This window comes from Strongylocentrotus purpuratus, unplaced genomic scaffold, assembly GCF_000002235.5.
Source record: "Strongylocentrotus purpuratus isolate Spur 01 unplaced genomic scaffold, Spur_5.0 spur5_contig_845, whole genome shotgun sequence".
Classification (NCBI taxonomy): Eukaryota; Metazoa; Echinodermata; class Echinoidea; order Camarodonta; family Strongylocentrotidae; genus Strongylocentrotus; species Strongylocentrotus purpuratus.
The window spans coordinates 400100-424053 of NW_022145552.1; the positions used below are offsets into that span (position 1 = coordinate 400100).

At 37.9% G+C, this 23954-nt stretch overlaps 1 protein-coding gene across 1 annotated transcript in view; it reads right to left on the reverse strand.

Moving 5' to 3' along the window:
• The window catches only part of LOC115926584 (caspase recruitment domain-containing protein 14-like), a 35395-nt gene that overhangs the window by 4919 nt on the left and 6522 nt on the right, over positions 1 to 23954 (reverse strand). Inside the window, exons 2-11 of the mRNA XM_030991392.1 lie at positions 18448 to 18639; positions 11357 to 11518; positions 9121 to 9323; positions 8057 to 8161; positions 6675 to 6863; positions 5299 to 5454; positions 3963 to 4088; positions 3151 to 3315; positions 2110 to 2157; positions 809 to 1302 (exon numbers count right to left, since the gene is read on the reverse strand). Coding sequence (XP_030847252.1) covers positions 809 to 1302; positions 2110 to 2157; positions 3151 to 3315; positions 3963 to 4088; positions 5299 to 5454; positions 6675 to 6863; positions 8057 to 8161; positions 9121 to 9323; positions 11357 to 11518; positions 18448 to 18616 — 1817 coding nt within the window. The 5' untranslated portion in view covers positions 18617 to 18639. The remainder of the gene's footprint in view (positions 1 to 808; positions 1303 to 2109; positions 2158 to 3150; positions 3316 to 3962; positions 4089 to 5298; positions 5455 to 6674; positions 6864 to 8056; positions 8162 to 9120; positions 9324 to 11356; positions 11519 to 18447; positions 18640 to 23954) is intronic.

Here is a 23954-nt window from a genome sequence, read left to right on the forward strand (position 1 = left end):
GCTTTGCGTTTATCATCTCTCAGAAACGTGATTCTGGATGTATGTCACATTCAGAACACACCTTTTTGCGTTTTAGATATGCCCATATCTAAAGACCTTTAAAAAGGGCTTTTCGTTTATCACCTTCTAAATTTGCCTGAAAGACGTTTGAGAAACCTGATTCTAGCCAAAAAATTAGGTCAATAAACGCACCCTATGTTTCCAAGCGATGATGCTTTCAACGACAAGCTAGTTTTCCAGCGCCTGAAGCCAAACACTGTTACGCAATACTTGCGATCACACGTACGCCCTCGCTCTTTGACAATAATATTATACACGACCATCTTAATTTCCGTTGATCGTCTTCTTTACGTTTCTCGTACCAATTTTGTGAAATCTCGTGACTACATTCGTAACTTCGCGATTCTCACAGATATTCCCAGCTTCAGTTTTCATTGTAAATACTCTTCGGACGGCATAGTATTTGATTTGTTCTTTTCTTTTCTTAGAACGAAGTTGAAAATTAGACCTTAAAGTGTTGCGTATCAAATACCCGTTTATTGTACACCAGTAAATGGCGCGGATAATTGGATCAGTGCCAATACCAAAATATATCAATTAACGCAAGTACGAGCGATACAGGTAAAAGAAAAGATGAATATGCCGACAATATTCCTTTTCGGCTCATATGGTAAAATGGAAGCCTTTGAAGCAGAAAAGGATCACCATTTATTTCAGGGCCCTTTCTTTATTCAGAGAAATAATCATCAAAACGCAGACATTAGGACTGTATGATATTTGAAAGAAAATTATAGTTGTGTTAACCTACCTCGACCCGGATGATGCGGAATAATCAAAGTCGGACCACAGCGTGCCAATTTTTTCATCAACATCACACGGGAGTGAGTCCAAGATCCTATCGGAGCTTTCATTGGCCTGGTCGATGCCGGATACATTGCCGGAGTCACGATCCTCGTTTCTGTCAGGTCGACTGGTTAGTTCCCCTGGGTTGTCGGATTTCGACGCGTTGCTAGCCCTCCGTTCCCGCACAGCCGCCGGGATTTCACCATGCGACACCACCTGAGAACGTTTGCGCCACCCCACTGGGTATTCGTAATCGACAAAATCATCGTCGTCGTCGGCATCGAAGCCGGATTGATTGATCTGGCTGATGGAACGTTTAGTGTGGAGTTGTGTTGATGGCGATCCGTCCGCCACCGTCGTTGGTTTGGCGGTATCGGTTGACGGTGCGCCTGCGTTTCCGCCCTCGAGATAACTGACTTCATTGGCACCAGAACTTCTCTTGGAGTCATTTGAGCCATCCTGTATGAGTGGGAAGGGAGTCAATATGTTACAGGTGATTTTATCAAGAGACATTTTCATTTAGGTAAACAACTTCCAAATAAATTGAGAAAAAATTGTATATAAAGGTATGGTACCTTTCTGAAAAGGACATTCAACATAACAAAACTCAATTCGATATTAATGGCTTGTTATCATAGCTTAATGTCATCTTTAGAGGGACACTCTCCTATTGGCAGATGATTGGTTCTTTCGGTATATAGGGAGGCAATTTTTTGCATATATGGGATATTCATGGGGGCAGAATATTCTCTTGCCATTAGGATCCGTTGTCCAAGATGATGAGGGAAATAAACAGACGATCCCTAAATCATGAATAAAGGCTCGTTCATATATGACGTGAAACCTCCGGAAAAACAACAACCGCAGCAGTTATTCCTCGTAAATGAATAGGAACTATATTATAGGAACATCAATGCAAAAAGACCATTTCCAAAAATAAAGATGCAACGATAGGATTAGAACATTAGGTTCAAAATCATCTCAAAACAATCATCGGCAAATCTCTTTCGAACTTTGATATCATTTCATGCAACTTCAATACGCATTTATATGTTGGTCGTTTGTTTCATATTTTAAGAAGCTTAACTTGCTTTAGCTGTATAATGTACTGAATCTTTTAATCTCATCGCCTCGTATCCTACAAGTTGTGCAGGATCTCTGAAGAAGTCGCTTAGTACACTGACAGAGCTACCCTGGTAGTAATTAAACAACGGCAATGAAATACAGATAGAGGAATTAAGAGTGAATAGGAGTTCCTATACTCACAATGCTCACTGATAAAGTTAAGGATTGATGACCGTCTTGGCGGAGTAACTGAAATGAGTACAATCAATCATAGCTATGAATAGGTGTTAAATATTTTATACAGAAGTATTCACTCTATAAATGATATTTTGAAATGCATTCTGCAGTTGCATCAAAGCTTTTCATTTACATTTTACATGCATATCTGAACTTCAGAATGATTCTGTGTTATCTGTACCATCATCAATCATTCATAATTATTAATGCGATGTAATGATAAAAAATACGGTTTGTCGATTACTAATTATGTTTATATCTCCGTATATGTTTTCTAGGAAGTTAAGATCAGTCAAATAGTCATTTCAACGAAATCACATTACCAAATCACGCCCCTAGTCATATTTATGCATCAAAGAAAGTATATTCACATAATTATTATGTCAAATTTTGTTCGGTAAAATTTTAGCGCCTGTAAAGCTTCATGGTTACACATTTCCCAGTTTATTCAGTTACCATAAATACATTTGACAAACATATACATAATATTTGACGATTTTACCTCCAATCCGATTATTGATGGACATTATTGTCAACACATATTTGAGTCTTAAAGATAAAGACCAGTTATGGTCATGCGATTGCATTGTGAAAGAAACGTTGTGGAATCGATTAGAAAAGGTTGATCATCTAGCAAATAAGTTTTGGTGTATGCTGCAAGGTTCTGGAATCATCAAAAAGATAAGAAATTTGAACCAGTCTTGATACAGTTACAAGCACTGTACACAGAAAGATGTATATGGGACTACGCGACACGTGCGTTATATCTATCAGGTCCAAATAGATATAACATTTTACCAAATATATCAATTAGTAGGCGGTTTCTCTGCAAAATTTGTATCATTACGTAATTATCAAAACATATTCGTTCACATGATAGGTAATAAAAGCTTCCATTTCATTTTTTGAGAAGGGGGCGTTTCCAAAACTGGTCTTTAACTTTAACTCAATGCCTCCAAAACAACTCGTGGAGGAGTCCTTAGATCAGGACCCTGCATGTCTTACCCTTTTATCTCGTTTAAGCTGCTGAACTTTACTTTTGTGTTCAAAGAGCTGGCGTGTTTGCTTGAGAAACGCTTGCCTCTCGTTGTTGAGTTTTTTTACCAGCTCATCACGTTCGAGCATGGACCTAGCTGTCTCTTCGAAAGACCTGTTCCTCTCGGAGATGGCCTGTGGGTTCAAAGGTCAAAGGTCATTATTGATCATCTCCATGCAGTACCGAAGTGCTGACGTCATATTCGTTCGTCGTCCTGGATACTGGTTCTATTAAAACGACCATGGCAACAGATCGAGCCTGGGCATGAGGTTCACCGCAAAACCATTTAAACAACAGGCTGTATTGCAAGGCGAATTCAGTCTTTGGTGCTGGTGTGATCACCAAGTCATTGTTTAGCACAAAATTGTTTGGAACAAGCAATCTTCACAACTTGGCCAGTATGACGTCACACTTCGGTACTCATTAAAGGACTATGCAAACATGCTTCCCGGTGACGATATCGGAACGACAAAATACAAAATAAGAAATGTTTTACTCTGATATTTCGATCATTCACGTCACAACATCAAATAAGCTTCAAAAGAAAAGAAAAGAAAATACTTTGAGATTTTAGACATCCCATAACGAGAGGAGGAAACTCCAGTGGCATACCCATAATGCAATACCAGACCAGTGGTCGGAATGTACAAAGATGGCCACACGTGCCCATGGCTCAAGTGCAGATTTCACTGATGTTTCCTCCTATGCTCTCGACGGGACGGGGCGTGGGTCAGGGATCGACCTCATACGCCACTGAATTCATGCGTCAGCTTATGCTCACCTGTGATCGCTCTGCACTGACTTGCGTCAATTCCTCTTGCGCCATTTCTAGACGCTCCATCACCGTATCACGTTCATCCCTCAGCAAGGTGTCAGCTGTGTCTAACTCTTCATTCTCGGCCTCTAACTGCAATTTTAATCATAAGATAATTCAATTTTAAATTAGTTGTTTCAGTTTGATTCAGTTAGTTGAATCACTCATTGCCATGCGCATATGTCAACAGTCTTTGCGTCCTAGTCGTACACATAAAAATGATGATATAGGCGGGATTTAAAAAAAAATCTTTTTTACTATGAAATTATGATGTCATCGCCGTCAATAGCAAATTCTATGACTGAACTTTTGACCAATCAGAGGCTTAGAATCTGGATATGGTATGCAAATGTTCACACTGATTATTATGCTTCTTCTATACTGTTTTACGCTATGATTTGATTGGATGTGTCCTAATCGAATGGTTTCACAGTGGATATACGGTTCGAACCCTTGAGCAAGACTACTGTCCTGTTCTTTGGCAAGATTTGAATATTCATCAGCGTTTTCAACCTTGCCATAGTCACGGCACCCAGTAAAGAAATACACAAATAAAAGTTTCGCGTCACCCGAATCCAGAGACCTGAGGGGCGTTTCACAAAGCCCTTTTTCAATGACAAAGAACAAAAATCAGTGACAAATCTGCTGATAACCAATCAGAAGCAAGGATTTCAGTAGATTATAACACAAATTGTCATTTTGTCACTGCATGATGACAAGTTTTGTGAAACGGCCCCCAGGTCTTCAGGCACTCCTCTCCTTGAAGTCATCCTGTTTGAGAAAAAAAACCGCTTCATTATATCTTTAAAACATTATTTGTTCATGAATACACATACCGGTTTTTAAAACTTTGTTTCCACGAAATTCACGTCATTTCTAGAATAGAATTCACTAAAAATGTCTCGCGGCACCCAGGTTGGAAAAACGCTGATCTTCAGTCATGGCATTTGCCATTCACGACCCGGAGCCGTTAAATGGCTTGCTAGAGGAAGTAATTCCTTGTATATACAGTCAGCACCGAAATCGCTAGTGTAGCTAAAGACGGGTAAATATTAGGGCGCCTTGGTTTGGAACACCTTGCGTGGCCTTATGAGTGCTTTATGTCAAACATGTCTGTAGCAGCCGCCTAAGGGAAACGCAAAAAGTGGTCCTTGTAGACAGGTTCCTTCAATGAGAAACCATTTTAAAGGGAAACAAAAAATGTGGTCCTTGTAGACATGTGGTCTTTGTAGACAGGTGGTCACTAAAGCAGGTTTGACTGTATTATCATTCAGAGAAATTTGTTATCCTTTGTTGAACTCACCTTCGTTTTCGCCTCTTGGACCTCGTAGAGTTGTTTACGTACTTTGACTAGCTCATTGACAGTCTCTTCGCACTTGGTCACGGCCTCTTCCTTATCAGCTACCATTATATCCAGTTTGGTCTGATCGTGTACATCGTTGTTCACTGGTGGTTTGTCCTAAATACAGCAGATAAATATGCGAATGGGTTTGTGATTGAAGACACACTTTGGAATAAAAAAAGACTTATACATATGTAGTTAGAGTTTAAAGATAAAGTTAAGTTCTGGTCATGCGATTGCATTGTGAAAGAAACGTTGTGGAATTGATCAGAAAAGGATGATCATCTAGCATATAAGTATTAATGTGTACTGCAAGGTTATGGAATCATCAAAAATGATAAGAAATGTGGCCAAGTCTTGGTTAAGTTACAAGCAATGTACACAGAAAGATGTATATGGGACTTCACGAACATGTGGAATAAAAATCTGTCCTGATTATACGTTACGTGCCATATTTAGAATATTAAGGCATTTGAAATTAAGAGCCATGCTTTTCAGGGAACATTTTTTATGTGATGTTCTTCCACACTTGCATAATACAATGATAACGCTCACAAATTATTTTTCACCTATTCCCAGAACTCAACCTTATCTTTAATGGTCCTATATAGCATCGTTAATGAAATGTATCGAATGTCGATCTGTAAATAGATAACCAAATAATATCGGGTGAAACTAATGTCAAGACAATGAAGCTCGTATATAGTTCAAGAAATTCAAGGCTATATTTTCTACATCTTCTGGACTTTCGAGCTGACCAAACCTCGGCAAATCAATTTCTTGATGCCGTAGTATTAATCGTTTCGAGTTGAACTTCATCAAATTATGTAAAATGTTTGAAAATGTTAAAATTCAACAACATTTAGGAAAAGGCTTGAACATATTTAATTAATGTAGATTTTAATTATTGCGACGGTTTTTGTTGAGGCACTGTTACTTGCATATTTCTGTGTGGGTAAGGGTGTGTGTGCATATGTGTGAATATATTTGAAAAGTAACTAATAATTTTGAGTTAGATCAATGGAAGCCGAGATGATAGGTTGCTTTTGTCGATAAAATTTATACCTCAATTAAAAAATATATGACAAATGTATTTTCCGAATATATCTGGCTGAGGCTGGTGGAGAAGCTCTGGGTCAAAGATTTAAAATAAAAATTAAAAAGCGTTTATTTCCATTTTCAACAAAATAAAATAAAGTACATGGGATTGCATTGTACATAGTAAAACAATGAAACTTAACAATATATTTGTAATTGGTCTACAATGTACAAAAGGCATATAAAACAGGTTGGCCATGGAGGGGACTGCTGAAAAGGGGACTGATTAAAATCCTTACCTCCATCTTTTTGGCTCGGTCCAGACCTAGTTCATGGAGTTGGTCGACGAGTGACCTCAGGGTTTCGCTGGCTTGCATCCTGTCCGTCGATCTCTCCTGCTCTAACCGTGTTGATTTCTTGCGTTGGAGAGTCAGCCTGGCCTGGGCCTCCCGGACCTTGTTCTCTAAGGCATTGTTTTCCAGGTTCACCTAACCCCCAAATAAAACAAAAATCAAAGATCTTGCGCTACAAAGTTTCTTCAATAAAGCTTATAATGCGTCTACTACTGCTGTTATTACTACTACTACTACTACTACTACTACTACTACTACTACTACTACTACTACTACTACCACTACTACTACTACTACTACTACTACTACTACTACTACTACCACTACTACTACTACTACTACTACTACTACTACTACTACTACTACTACTTCTACTACTACTACTACTACTACTATTATTATTATTACTGCTACTTCTACTACTACTACTACTATTATTATTACTACTACTACTTCTACTACTACTACTACTACTACTACTACTACTACTACTACTACTACTACTACTACCCCTGTTGCCACTGCTGCTGCTGCTACTACAGCTACTACTACTCAATATAAGTGACTTTGTTGTAAAAGGTTACAATAATTGAATGTGGGATACTACAAGTGTTTCGCAGGTAATTAAAACCACCATGAATTCTTTAAAATTATCAACCTCTTGTTCCCATTAAAAGATAATCACCACGTCTTCAGTCACATTCTGCGTCAAGTTTTATTTCATTTGCCATGTGATAAACGCAGTGGGATCCTACTGACAACATCCATCGACACTAGATGAGTGAAAGAAATTCATATCTACATCCCTTGGATATGACAGTTCAAAATGTCAAGTACAGCGAGCAATGATAATCATGCATTGTGGTCATTACTTGAGTCGACTGTGAGGTCCCTATCTATTTTCCTTTTCGTCTCCTGTTATCCGTACGTTGCCCCATTTTCTATCTTTTCACATATTTATTATTTCACCAAGTTACATAAGCCCCGCTTAATTCTTCTTCCTTTTCTTCTGTGTGGATATTTTATTAGCCAATACACTTGCGAGCTATCGGAATTCCCTCTTATTCTGAGTCTCAGGTTCTCCATTCGTGCTCTGACACAACAAATCACAAGATAACCCTTAAAACCTATAAGTACTAGTTTGGCCAGGGGGATTAGACCTCCCTGCAAGGTCACTGACAGGTGGTTACCTCATCGAATCAGCTCTCAATTAACATTTTAAAAAGAGGATCGTGGGGGACCAACAGGCACTGATTAGGCATTGTTTGTTATATAGAGGGCGCATGTAGCTATACGTAGTGCAGTGTGGCTTTGAATAAGACGCTCACCTTTCTGAGTTTATCGTTGGACGAAATCAACTGCGTCTGGGCCTCGTAAGCTTTCGCCTGAAGATCACATATCTGAAATCGCTTCCACTGGATTTCGTCCTTTAACTGGATAAAATAAATATAAATTGGAAAATAAGGTAATAAAGAGGTGACGAGATGGTTCAATGGTAGAACCCAATTTGATTCGCTGGTGCGCTTTGGTAAGGCATTAAATCCTCATAACCAAGTCTATCGGAGAGGACTTAAAGCAGTCGGTCCCCTGGTTACTTACTATGATACACATGCTTTATTATCAGTCAGTGAAATAATTCTTCAAACCTCCCGATTGTCTGCACATGAATCGAACTGTTCATGCAATATGCATATAATTATGTCAACTTAACTCAAATTTTACATTCCACTCGCAAATCTTTTTTTTTTTTTAGCTGTTTGTCTCCGATTAGTTAATTACAGAGGCTCTACAATTTATTCATATGAGTTTTATTTTACATCCTATCTGAGAGATTGCCAAGGTTGACAGTAAAGTGAGATGTACGGCAACTAGGGCAAGCGAAAGATTAGCAGAAGTGTCTATCATAATTATAGTCGTATAGGTTTACCTATATTGATTTTACGAGTCTTCTATGCATGCTTGTAGCTCTATTGAAAATCAAAAAAGGGGTTTGGGGATTAAAGTTATTCCCGACCCCCAAACTTTGTTCCCCTCGATTAGCTTCTGCTAGGCCTATATAATACCCAACTATGGCTTAAAGGTAGAATTCGTTAACCCTATAAACAGGAATGTACAGTAGAAAAGGAGAAAAGAAAACGAAACAAACATAGAAATATAATAGGTTCTATTTAGAGGTCATATTCAATATCAGCATGGTGTCAAACGGAAAATATTTTCACAATTCACCCTCATTCAGTCATTTTAGTTGTGTCCACTCAGGGAACTAGAGTGTTTGTTCCCCCATAACATTGCAATAACTCACAGTATATATTTGTTGTTTGCTTTGGGTTAAAGGGCCCCTCCCCCTATACTGCCCCGGAAAAAAATTAAACGCCCATGGTTGAGGTCTTACCTTTTGTACTTCTCCTGTTTCTGACTGTAGCACGTCGAGTTGCTTTTTCATGGTTTCATTCACGTGCTTCAGCTTGAGTTTCTCCTCGAGTCCCTTGTCATAGGTCTTGGTGAATTTCTCAAGCTCTCTCCTCAGGGAGATGTTCTGCTGTTTCTCCTTCTTGTAAGCCTCCATCAGATCCAGCGAGATCCGATCGTCGTGGCCTAGGAAAAAGAACGGGAGACGAAGCCGCTTGAACTTGAGTTTATTCATGTCATCAGGCACGTAGCCAGAGTTTGATGTTTGGGGGGGGGGGGGGTGCACATAATATTGTAATCGATCGAGGTCAAAAAAGGGGTCTAAAAAAATGCAACCGATCCTGGAAATTTAGGGGGGCACGTGCCCCCCCCCCCCCCCCCGTCGTGGCTACGTGCCTGCATGTCAAACGGCCATTGATCTACATGATACATCATGAACTCTGTATTGTGACCAAGTGTTAACCCCCCCCCCCCCCCCTGCATCAAAGATGACGTAAAGCTTGACTGATCACTGTCGAAGAGTAAATGCTGCTTCTATTTTCTGCAAGCCTCCACTAGATATAGCAAGATATGATCGTCGTGGGCTTCGAGAAAGAATAAGAAGATGAACACGTTTGAATTTCAGTGTTTTTTTTAAAAAATATGATCATGGCCCTATACGTTGTTACCCCCGCCACAAGGTAGCGTTGGTGATGTCATGTTCATGTTAATTTTAAAGAGATAAACGCTTTCTAATTATTTCAGAGGAGGACAGGGCATGGGTGGTGGTTCATACTAAGATGTGCCGACTACAACTTGACCACAATATTTGTCCTCAATTACCCACCACCCGGGCCACCACCCTTGCTATGATCATGGGTGTTTGATGTTAAAGCTTTCAAAAGAGTTGGGCAAAAAGATTACTTTTTTAAAAACAATACCGAGTAACATACTGTCTACTATTTTTTTGATGCAAAGTTAACCAACTGATGTTGCGCATTTTAAATGAAAAGTGGTAGGACAAATGCAATTGAACTGGCAACGGATGAACTGTCTAGCCTCACCCAAGACATGAGTAAAAACAACGAAAGTTCACAAAGTCTAGTTAACCATTCATGGTGAAAAATGCCTTTAAAAAAGGTGGGGTGAGGGGAGGGGGGAGGATAAAAATTGGCAAAACGTGTAATTGTTTGGCTGTTGACACCCATGCTCCGACAACTGGTGATCAAATCGCTACAACAAAGCTCTGTAAGTGTATATATACATGTAAGATGATAAAAGTACATAAAACATAGATGCTTTCAGGATATACTTTCCTTGAACAGAGAGGGTTATGTGATTATAAGACTAACATTTATATTCATCAATAATCTATCAGTACTTTATTAATACTTATACAGGAAGTTAACAGGAAGTTTAAGTGTTTATTTATTTCACGGTCACTTTTCAATACATTATCAGAGAGTACATTTGAGTATACGGAGTATATAGTCACCATCAGACTTGCTAGTCTAGATTTCAACCAATCGATATTATAGTATTTGTAACTTTATGAATTATTTCGTCTTAATAAATGTTATGCTCTCACTTCAATTATAATAAACTTGACTGATTATTGACTATCTGTACATGAGAAAGTAGAATTTGTATCGTTAACTAATCCCAACCCACAACAAAATCTTGTTTGACTTCAGTCATTTAATAATGATAATAATGATAGTAATAATATTATGATAATAATAATAATAATAAATAATAATCAGCATTTTGTATTACCTTTTCATTGATAATTGTAGTATTTCCATAGTGGAAACGATTCGATTTGATCTGATTTAATTTGACAAATTGACACATTTAAAGGTAAAGACCAGTTATGGTCATGCGATTGCATTGTGAAAGAAACGTTGTGGAATCGATCAGAAAAGGTTGATCATCAAGCATCTAGCATCTGCAAGGTTCTGGAATCATCAAAATGATAAGAAATTTGGCCCATTCTTCGTAAAGTTACAAGCACTATACACAGAAAGATGTATATGGGACTACCCTATATCTCTCTCAGACCATGAGAGAAACAAATTTACCAAATATATGAATTAGTAGGCGGTTTCCCGGCACATTTTTTATCATCATGTATTAGTCAAAACATATTCTTTCACATGATTGGTAATGAGAGCTTCCATTTCAATTTTGAAATTGGGGAATTTCCAATACTGGTCTTTACCTTTAAGGCAACAACTTACATTCACAAGAGCAAGTCTTGCTGAGGCCAATCGTCCATGATTTTGGTTCCGGGTTAATACCGGTGATGTTCATGTATAGATCCGGGTGATCGGCTTCCATGCATTCTAGGAGCAGTTTGTAGGCCACGTGACCTCGTTCTCGCACGATGTCGAGAAATTGACCTGGTCAAAGTGTAAGGTTCAAAGTTCAAGGTTTAAGGTGCAAGTTCATAATGCATTAGAATGAGACTTCCAACAACATTTCATTGAACGCGTTATTAATGTAGAAAAATTGGGAAATTGATTAGTTTTGAGATCGTTATATTTATGATCTTGTTCTCGCAAAGGGAAGGGCGAACAAATCTAGCACTTGAGTACCAAGATTCATTGTGGACGACGTTATCGAAATAAGAATGCGTAAAATTATACCCAATATTTGGTTGAAAATGAGGTTTTATGCTTGTTAGGTAAAATTTGACACAATCTTGGGAAATATTTCATCCAAAAAACGTGCATTTTCTCCTTTCAGCTTAAAGGGCGTCCCTTTAAGCTTTTGCTTACAGTCGTCGTTGTATTGTGTAAACATATTTTGTGCAAGTTGGACGCAATATAGCGCATGTTGCTTTGTTAGGCAAGCACCCAACAAAGAATGTACATCAGAGTATGACCAATTGAAACCGAATAATGCAATCATATACATACGTGTGAAATATCAAATTAAACATATATCTTTTTTAAAATAACACTATTTGAATCATACAATATTTATTATCAATTGTTAAAATAAAATACTGAATGCATGGTTACACTAACAAAACCATGCCTATAAACAAAAGCAAAAACAAATAAATAAAACTAGAAATACTAACATATTTATAGAAGGAACAGTGTAGAGTAGGCCTATTGCACTTTTGAAAGTTTACAAAAAGGTTGCATACATATATGTTAATTGATATGTAAATTAATATATGTAAATGCTCCCCATGCATATATATATATATATATATATATATATATATATATATATATATATATATATATATATGGCTTCTGTATGTTTACTTCAAGGTTTTGTCTCGTGTTTTCTAGTAATAGATATATTATTTTTGAAAAAAATTCTGATATAATATATACTTTTGAATATATAAGTTTTTTTGTATTTAAAACTCCGGTCTACGATATATATCATATACATGTATATTGCATAAACGCTTTTTGTTAATATCCTTCTCATCGCGCCATGTCAAATTATCGACGATCTTCTTCATCATTTTTTGTACGGAACCTATTCTTTACAAGCTTTGCTTTTTATTAGGTTTTGTCATATTTCACTGTCAATATATATATCCGTCTTCTTGTGAAAGCTGTTAAATAACTCGATCAATAACTAACTTTGTAGCAGGATTTAGTTTTCTTTTGTATGATTATAATTTATGAAGAACTGTTTTATATTGTAATATGGAAAACAATAAACTGAAAATGAAACTGAACTGAAAAGTATTGAATCCAAAGTCCAAACTCGTCCTCGGTACCCAAGAGTACCGAACGTGCAAATTTCTATTTATTATTTGTTCAACATTTTTACCGGATTCGCTTACTTCATGGAAAATGCACTTAAAAGTAGTTTTCTTGAATGCACTCCGATTTCATCTTCATTTTTCAAACACCTTCATCAATATCGAGTGAGTAACTATGTTGGCTATTAAATTCAGAGTTCATTTTATTTGTTCTAGCGAGGTGGAAGCTGGAATTCACATATATTATCAGGGGGAAATGAGACAAAAGAATAAAATCCATCTGCAAACATTATAGCCTACGTCATCGAAGCTAGTTTTAAAAAATACCATTAAAATACAAAGTAAAACAACATTCTTTTATTAGGACAAGTTAATTTAATCATTTTCTTCCCAGAATATAATATAGGGCTAAATGCGGGCCTAAATGATTCAGAGATATCATCTTCCTCTCTCTCTCTCTCTCTCTCTTTCTTTTTCTTTTCCTGGCTTTCTCATTCCTTACAATTAATATGTATCTCCTCCTTCTCTCGTTCTGTTCTTCCCTCTTCACTCCTTAACCTGTCACTCTGTCTCTCTTTCCCATTCTGTGCAACTATTATCCCACGGTTCTCTCTACAAAATGTTTATTCACTTGATTTCCGATACGCATTTTCGAAATCTCTAACGACTGACGAAATAGCTGGAAAAGGAATGAAAAATTATAGTATCAGTTTTCAAACCATACTGGGGAAAAATAACGGGACATTCCCCTAGTTTCAATTTGCCGAAGCCGAAGGTCGGCGGGCTCAATTTCCGTTTAAACAAGTGTCTGAAGTTAGACTCTCACGCCATCTATTATGTGTACTTTAGAATTGTGTATACATGTGAACAATTGTTTTTTTTAAATGGGGATATGGCTTGCTGAACACAGATAGTAGATATTAGTGACTTTTAGATTGAGTGGGCGAGAACGGCGTGAACGTCCACCGATCATGCGTGTCCATGTCATCGTTATAATATTTATTCCTATTTCTTGATATCAAGAATTGGATACTTGATATCAATATATGATTTTCTATTGTAAGCAATGGTAATTCTTGATATCAAGAAATAGGAATAAATGTGAAAACGGCTTGTCATAGACACACATGATCAGTGGAAGTTCACGCCGTTCTCGTACGTCCACTCAATCTAAAAGTCCTTAGTAGTCTCCGGTATGTGAACCACGGACTTGCTGAAAAACAGCCCTGTGGCTGATAGCAGATGTTCTAACTGTGGTAAAAAAGAGAAAAACTAATGACCTTTGGCAAGACATTAATCTACAATTGCAACACTCCACCAAGGTGAGGTAAATGGGTACCTGACAGGAATTAGTTCCTTGAAATGGTGGAACCAGGGACTTGTCTATCAAGTCCCTGGTGGAACGCTGTAACAACAGCCGTGCTAAAACAAGGGTCACAACAAAGGAGCGCCACACTCTAAATTTAACAACGGTTGACCCATTAATTTGTATGTGCTTGAACAATTTCAAAGCGGATAAACCATTCAACATTCAACAGTAAGAGACAAAATTGTTTGCTAACAAGCGGATAAATTGATTGTTTAACAATAAATGCTAAATTTACCTGCGTTTCAAGTGTTTGAATTCACCTATAAATGTATGTTTAAGTGCATGTGTTTGGATATTGGGGATAAAAGCATGTTAGTAAACAAACGTTAACATTTTTACATTGCAGGCAATGTGCCACACATGAACGCTATTCAAGACTCCACTATTATTATTATTATTATTATTATTATTATTATTATCATATTATGTTATACTAATAAAGACCGAAGTATTTGGAGAGACAATGAAGTAGAACTCTGATTGGGTCACTGAACCTGTCATAAACTGACAGATCACTGATGATGATGTTATACAGTGCGTCCCCCAAAAAACGAAACCGAGAATGTTCGATTTTTTTAAATTATAACTTAGCCACAATTTAAATAATAAATGACACATATTTGTAAAGCTTAGATCCTCCTCTCATTTTGATGCGACTCATAATAATGCATATTTCACGCATGAGGGATTAAAAGCAATTTGAGGAAAGGAAACCAAAAAGCCATTCGGCGGACGGTATCTGAATTTCAAAGAAAAACAAATCACATTTCTAGAAAGTTCATTCCCTGCCCTTTCATAATTATGATATCTCAAACACGAAAAATGAGCCAGGAATAACGAAGTTGTGTTTGATTAAAGTAATGCATGAAGTCTTTAGTCTTTTTGCTGCATGTCTGATCGTCAACGCAACGGAGTTAAGTCTTTTGTCAACTCTGTTTGTTGCTATGGCAGGCAGCCAGTAAAACGAATTCGTTTAATCAAATTATGGAAATGCAGGCACAGAACTTTGTTGAGTTTCCTTACGTTTGATTACACATTGGTTCACAATCTGTAAATATCAGAACTGTCTAAATACCTTTAAAGACTAAAGATACATGATCGCTAAGAAGGCAAGAGTACTTGTATGAAAGCAAAAAGTGGATCTACACCTAATTTGACACTTTACCACAATCCCTAAAGCCTTGAGCAGAGCCTAGATCTGTCGGTTTCTGCCAGGAGCGGCTAAAGTACAGATCCTATTGTGGTCTCTGAGTGTTGACGCTGTAACGCACAACGACCAATTATTTATTATGAATACACAATGAAAAGATTGATTATCATTGCATTCCACAGAACAAGTAAATACAGGCCTACAGCTGAGAAGGGTCGGGTAATTTAAGGGAAATCAAACCTTGATAGCAAGCTACTCTAAAAGAAAGCAGAAAAATCGGAGAAGCAAATCGGTGAAAGTTTGAACGAAATCGGACCCCAAAATATGAAAAAGTTATGAATTTCGAAAGTTATAATCACTATGTACGGGCACTTCAAATGTGCTGAATAGGTAGTATCGCTTTCATTAAGTGCCAGACAAATTTCACATTAATTGTTTCAACACAAAAAAAATGATTAAAAGGTCAATTTCTTTTAAAATACTATGATTCTTTCCTTTTTAGAAAACCTTTAAAGGTTCTATGTCCCATTTGCAGTCCCCAAAAATGAAAAAGTTAGTTTCCAACGGCATTTGAAAGATACTAATTTAGAACTTCCCTAACAAAAAAAAAAGGGGGGGGGGGCTTGAAAATGTCTATAAGTGGGAAATGAACGACTATTAGTTGTCGAATCGACTTAAGAGCTATAGAGCCAGTAAGTAATAGTCTGATTTTCAGACTATTGTACCTAATGGTCGTACGTGTTATGCTGCGCAAAGATTCAATCAGTTTAATTTTGGCCATTACAAGGAGTGGGTTATTGATGTAGACAAATGCTCATGTACCCGTTACAGCTCATTTTTGTATGTTATCACCAAAGAAGAAAAAAGCCAGTCAGTCACTCAATAGTGTCTGACAGTGAAGTCTAGCAAGTAAACGGGTTTCTTTGCAGAATTTGAATATTATGACACTGCTAAACGTTTAAATTTCACAGATAGGACACACATGACATATTCATAATTCCTGCAAAGTTCTACAGAATTTGATTTTGGCTGCAAAAGGGACAGACTTTAATGATATATGCACAATACATTTTGAGACGTGCCCCAAGGAAGAAGGCGTTTAGGAGTAAAACAAAAATGTATGATATTTTCGTACACAACAAACGGGAGAGTAGTCCGTGCATATACGTCACATTCAAGTAACCAAATTTCCAATTTTCGATTCGCATATAATTATAGTGATCCCATATTTCAAATACTCACAACTTTCTTATTATTGGTCCGAATTATATCAAACAACCGCCATTCTTTTTCTTTTATTTCTCCGTTTTCATATACAAATTACATTATTACAAGGGTGGGATTGCCCTAAAAACTATTTACTTAGGTCAACTCGGTGATGAGGTGTCAAGTTTTATACAGTGCCAACTGAAGAAAAAAGGGACCTCTAAAGTCAAAGTAACTACTTTACAATCCTATCATCAGATAGTCTTGAATTTGGCGTTCTAAAAGACGTATTTGATACTACAAAATTACTGAGTATTTGCGATCGATTCAACTATAGGCCGTAAACTTTCGCCGAGGCCAAACCTTCCCTATACTGCGGAGTATCATAGATATGGAAGTGTGTTTATTGAAATGCTGTTTTATAAGGGGGTGGTTTGGGTAACCATAATAGTGTGTAACTCCCCTCCTCTATAATCAATTCGGGAAAATTTCGGAGAGGCGCTGTTTTGTTCATTTTGTTTGTTTTGTTTGTTTGTGTGTATGACTGTTCTTTGTTATCATGACGGCATTTTAAATGCGACCCCCTAACATTCCAACTTGCCTGGTGACGCATCTATTACCAGAACCTCAAGATAACCTTTACATATATATATATATTAGAATCTATTTCGATTTTTAAATTGTAAAGAAAGGAAATGAAAGCAAGGAAATGCTACAAGGAAGAAACCTATAACTTCAATTGCACTTTACCGGACACGTTAAGCGGAAATGTTAAAACCACGAGTCTCAGAGCAGAACACGTTTTGTAGACAACCTGACACGGTCATTAATTTAAACTGTTTATCTTCACATGTAATGCGTAAAACGATGGATTATACTGAATATACTGAAAATATACTTAAAGGGAAAGAGTACTCTCATTTCTAGCTCAAAGCAGCTGAGCGTCGCTTAACCATTCTGGATTGAAAGGGAGATGGTGAGGGTGTATTTGCGAGTATGTTGGGCCCAGTTCTATCTGTGGTCTTCATCTTTAAAGTATTGAAGCGAATAAAGTCTTTGCACAGGTGCATAACTAGAGGCCCGATATAAACCTTTATCAAAATGATGTCATATTGTATACCGTAACCATTCTATGACACAATGGCGCCGAGTTGGATGTCCCGGATGATGGACACACAGATTCAATCAACAAATTCGATTAGTCTTAATAGATTTTGCGTTTTGAAATAATCATCTAGAAAGTTGCAGGATACAAATCATATCTAATTCATATCGTTGACAGAACGCAGATCGAGAGATTTTGATGATACTGAAAACAGTCACAATTGATAAACATAACAATTGACCTGCCTTGTAACCAAACGTTTTCTCTACTATCCTGCAGCCTTGTAATATCATTATTATGACAACATTTGGTTTTTACTTGTACTTAATTTTTTTTTGTATTTCGCTTTCAGGAAACTTGTGAACAGCTGTAATAATTTCAACCTCTTTTAGCATTCGATTCGTTAACGTGGGAGTTTTATGGATAAATACATTTATGATTATGTTTTATGAATGTGTATGTTAAATGTTTCCAAGGTTGTTCTAAAGTAAACAGCAGTTTTTGGAACGAGATCTTTTTATTTTGCATGTGCACGATGAGAGAGAGAGGGGGGGGGGAGATGGGGAGGGAGAGGAGAGGGGATACATAATTCAGGAAAATAGAGACCAAGAGAGAGAGAGAGAGAGAAATATTAGGGTCTACATGACTTTCTAATTTTTTCATTTTTTGTATTTGTCGATTGTTGTTGAGGGTATTTGCAAAGCTTGCGGAAATTAAGGGCAAATTCTTCAAATGACCCAAATATCAGATCACAAAAATACTAACCTGCTTTTTTGTCCCGTGTGGGATTTTTCGTCTCGTTGTTTATGACTTGTGTGTCGAACTCGTCCAGGATTCGCTCGCTCCGAAACTTTTCGAAGTACCGATCCGGTCGGAGAACTCGGGTCATCTCGAACCGATGCGACTCCAGCTCGTCCTCCCATTTCGGATCCATTGTAGTCCTATCCGTATCGTGCTCTAAAATGGGGGAAATAAGAGTTGAATGTTGTAGATTAATAAATAAAGAAATACACAAATAAATAAATAAATAAAATAATTAATTATTATTGAATAAATGAATACAATACTAAATTTCTAAATTACTTCTAGGGGCCTATACTACTACCACTACCACTACTACTACTACTACTACCACCGCTACTATTACTATATACCACTCCTATTACCACTGATACTGCTACTACTACTTCTACTACTACTACTACTACTACTACTACTAGTAGTAGTAGTAGTAGTACCATTGTTGCTGTTGATGCTACTACTACATTACCTATACTATTACTGCTTTACTACTTCTAATACTTATACTAACAAGTAACAATACGACCAAATAATAATAGCTCGTTCTTATATAGCGCTTTTCAAGACCGCAGGCTCTCTCAAAGCGCTTTACAGATATTATATTAGGCCTTTGTGACGTTTAACACTGATATGCATCCGGGTGCACACGAGGCGTCAATGCTCTGCGCCAAAATAATGATCCGTATATACCCATCGCGCTAGAAGCGTGATTCCCTAACGCAGGACAACGCTCGCGACTGGCGAGGTTTTTTTAAACGAAATGGTCTATGTAAATTAACTAATTTACCACACTAGTGTTATGTCAAATCAGAAACCAAAAAGTCTGGGTCAGGCCGCGTTCTGTAAACTACTTCTAGAGTCTTCGTCTGAGCCTTTCATGTCCACTTATCAATTCGAATGTCTTTGATAATAGCGCCTGAATAGAAAATGCAGCCGGCGTTATACCCGTACACGAGGTGTCGATTCGATTGCGTCAATAAAGCCTACTATTATCAATCTAGCTAGTGAATAAAATTAGCCCGGATTTGTTAGTAATCTGACCCATGTTAACGCATTTTTCATACTGCAATCATATTTTGTTTGTATGATATCCCCCGTGATGCGTTTTTTTTTTTACACACTTGTCTTGTGAGGGAATATCCCCAACTCATGGCGCGTCAAGACTGCACCATTCGCTGACGCAGTTATTCGCTGACGCAGTCATACGTACAATTTGGGGGGAATGCATACTAGCGTCCGTTACTTTTTTAAGGGAGAGCAGTATAGACGAATATGTAATGAATCATAAGTTCACGTACAGGATGTTAGATATGATAGCAGATTGTTGAATGTGATCACGCAATGATCAACGGCATTCTTGGATCGGAAGGGGGTGTCTGTAGAGGAAATGTTTCCAGCAGTAATATTGTTGTTAGCCTACAATATTGCGATAAAATCAACTTTGGTCATGAAATGTTATTTAATTGTTTCCTTCCGCATGAGATATAGCTCATAATGAGCCCCGAATTATCTTGTTTTCATGATAAGAACGCTCTTATTTCAAGGGTGGATCCGTGTTTGTCTTTGTATTTTGTACTTTTTGATGATGAAACTACGTTCACCTGTCCAAGATGGATCCGTGTTGTCTTTGTTGTGTTGACTTTTTGTAGATGGAAGTACGTTCACCTGTCCAAGATGGATCCGTGTTGTCTTTGTTGTGTTGACTTTTTGATGATGAAACTACGTTCACCTTTCCAAGATGGATCCGTGTTGTCTTTGTTGTGTTGACTTTTTGATGATTAAAGTACGTTCACCTTTCCAAGATGGATCCGTGTTGTCTTTGTTGTGTTGACTTTTTGATGATGAAAGTACGTTCACCTGTCCAAGATGGATCCGTGTTTATAATTATGTTTGTCTTTGTTGGGGGGGGGGGGGGTACTTTTTGTTGTTTAAGTATAGTGGCTGCCTGGGTTTCCTGTTCCCAAGTTGCTCCTTGAGGATCCATCCATGCATTCGTTCAGGTTCTCTATTCATTCTCAGTTTCTTTATTCCAGTTGACACATAATTTGACTTCATATCGAGACTTTCATTGGATACAAAAAGTAATCAGATGCACAAATTGTTTGAACTCCAATGATCGGGGTATTAATAGAACACATAGAACACGTGGAGACAAATTATTTGGCATGATGTCATAACTACATCTGATTCATTCTAGTGATTAATAAAGCCTTTTTAATATTTGTCCAGGGTCTAGACTTCCCCTTTCGCAATTTGTTTGATGAATACATCATATCCTGTTTAGATCTACGTCACGTACTCTGTGTCACACCAGACGACTGTCTGAGCATGGACCTACTACATGATCTGAGCCTCTGAGGTAAACGCGGGTAGACATTCCTTCTCAAACAGGAGATGAGCGCGGGTGCCGTTTAAATTACAATGCATGTCTGCGGTAATCACGAGGTACATGGTAACACGTCCACAGTGAAAAAGTGCACGCAATCTCTACAGCAGTACACAAATAAAAATTAAAAAAAAAAAAAAAAAAACCTCGCTAGACAGCGCCGCTCATTCATATTCATATTCATATTCATATTTATTTCATTTCCAACAGAAAGGTAAACAAAGATATTCCGTTTTTTTCATACATAATTAATTTTTTTCAGGAAACTATACAAATAAAATTTGCACATAATAAAAGTTTTACAAGAAATTCTTAAGTTCTGAGGAAACGGGGGGGATCCACTAAAAAGCGATGCTTGTAGTTTGTGGATCCCCCAGAAAAAAATAAAAATTGACGATGTCTACACGAAATATATTTCTTATAAACAATTTAAAAAAAATTCATGAGACAAATTGAAAATCAAGGTTCAATGTGATCTATTTGTATTTCAAATTTTCAATGTTATCGCGAAATTTAGGTCAAACACGTTGCTGAACATATATTGACATATATGTTCAGCAAACCTCATTGTTTACATCCATCTTCACGGCCGATCACGTACGTGAATCAGGGAGAAGACTTCCGGTTTCTACCCCGCGAGCGTTTAAATCTATGCTCAAACAACGGATCACACGGGATGCCCTCAGGAGGCTGTGCCGTGTCGTGCTAGACCGTCAGGCGTGAATTTTGGAAAAAGGACGGCAAGGGTATAATAAGCCCTATTTGTCTGAATTCGAAGCGAAGCGCGGAAGCTTTGACGTTTCCTTAAATTATTAGAGAAAGAAGACGATTCGTTGTACCGTTCTCGACTCGTCTAAATAAAGTTTTCACCTTCCGCGCGAGAAAGGAAGACGATTTTAAACCCCGCCCCCCCCCCCACTCAGTGTTATTTAGGGTATGCATATGCTCGTTCCCTCTTTTTGAAAGCACCCCCTATCTGAGGACTGCCAACATTTCCGAACCCCCCCTTTCGCGGGCTTTTCCTGTTTTGGAGACCCCCCTAAATTCGGAAAAATGCTCAATGTACCCTCCTAAATTCGGGAAAATGCTTAATTTACCCCCCTAAATTCGGAATAATTTCTCAGAAATCCAAAGAGATGAGAGAAAAAAGAAAAAAAACACCCCCTTTTTAAAGAAATCTCCGGGTGAAAGTCAAATACACCCCATTTTCTTACAATTCTCGGGCCGGACTTTGTCGCACGAAAAGTACCATTTTACCGGACATTTTGGTAACACGCATGCGGTCATTCCGACCCCGGAGTAGGGGGTGGGGGGCAGGTTTTGAACCTCTGATTTCTTTAGCTGATATTATAGGAAAGTAAAACTTCGAGAAAATACAATTATTGTAATTTTAGTCACTCTCGAAGTCGTCACAGCGGATAAAAAGTCACAGTTCGTAGGGAAAACTTGTCGGCCGACCGACAATATACACCTCACCGACTTCAAACTTCTGCATTGATAGTACATGAGGATCGAGCAAGAATACCGACACATGCAGCTGACCCGACACAGCAACATATTTACCCGTGTCTTTCTTGCTCCCTCGACGAGACGACTCCACCCAACAACCCCCTTCTCTCTTTTACTCCCACTCCTCCTCTCTCATGCTCTTACCTTCCCTCTCTCTCCTCTCATTCACCCCCGTTTCTTCTGTTTCCCTTTAACTCTTTTTTATTCTTTTTTCCTTTCCTTTCTATTCTTTCTTTTCCTTTCTTTCCTCTCCTCCCTTTTCTTTTTTCCCTTTCCCTCTCTTTTTTTCCCCTCCCCCTTTTCTCTTTTTCCCCCGACGGCAGCGCAATTTTAACGACAATATCCTGACAGGTGGGGGGGGGGGGGGGTGTCGCACCCCACACCCCCCCCCCCCCCCCTTTGGAGACGTCCCTGCGTACATCCATCGTAGGAAACTCGATGTTGCGTCGTAGATCAGTCATTTCAAGCAAGTGCAGGCGAGTTTACGCGAGTTCAAGCTCGTGGGAACTTGCTTAAGATCTTCAGTAGATCAAGATGGATGCCCGCGATATTATGACCTATCAAGTCTCAAGTTTTGCATAGTAGAAAAGTAACTGTTCATTGTACATTGTGTACTTTTTAATTAAAAACTACATGTACTTTATATAAATAGATCAAAGTTGAAATGTAATTTTTCTTTTCTTTAAAGTAAGGACTAATAATGGCTGCATGTGCATTAAAACCATTTGGAAGTGTACAGGTTGATGTCATTGCTTCTCTATTGAAATAATTGTTTACATTGTGACTATTACATCAAAAGCGCAAGTTGATTTATTTTATATTGTCAACAACTTAGATAGTTATCCCCATCGCACTCCAAAATGGTCAAGGGGTTACACGCAAAAAACTGAGGTGCTAAATGTTGGGTGCTGAGTGAGATTCTGCACTTGAAGTGCCAAAATCAGCACTTGACGGGTTAACTTTAACAAGGAAACCGAAACGTGCTGAATATTTGAGTGCAGAAAACGAGTGCTATAAGCACTTAACATCGAGTGCTGACTGCATAACCTGATCTGATTGGTCGGTTAGTATAATAGCTGTTACCTTGTGAATATTTGTTTTTGAATCAAATTCAGCTAAGAGATTCTTACATTCTTCATTCTCCAGGTCAATACCCAAGGCCTCAAAAGTCTGAATAACTTTGCTCCTTAAACTGTCAACAACATCAGTATTCAAAGCTGTTGCAGCAGATAACACTCTGTTTGTCATAGCATGGGTCATGTTGGTGTTTGATAAAAGAGAACCAATGAAAAATGCAGCTGGTCTCACTATGAACATGACAGACAATGAAAGCGGACAAAATATACAGTTCCTCAGGTAGACAAAGGAACATCCCTTGACTGCTATTATGTAAAATGTGTAGAACAGGTGAATATGCATGTGACACCTGTTCTACACATTTTTACATAATAGCAGTGAAGGGATGTTCCTTTGTCTACCTAAGGAACTGTATATTTTGTCCGCTTTCATTGTCTGTCATATTCATAGTGTCTTGTACTGTCATTATGCATTGCTCCATCTTGTTCTTGTAGTAGGC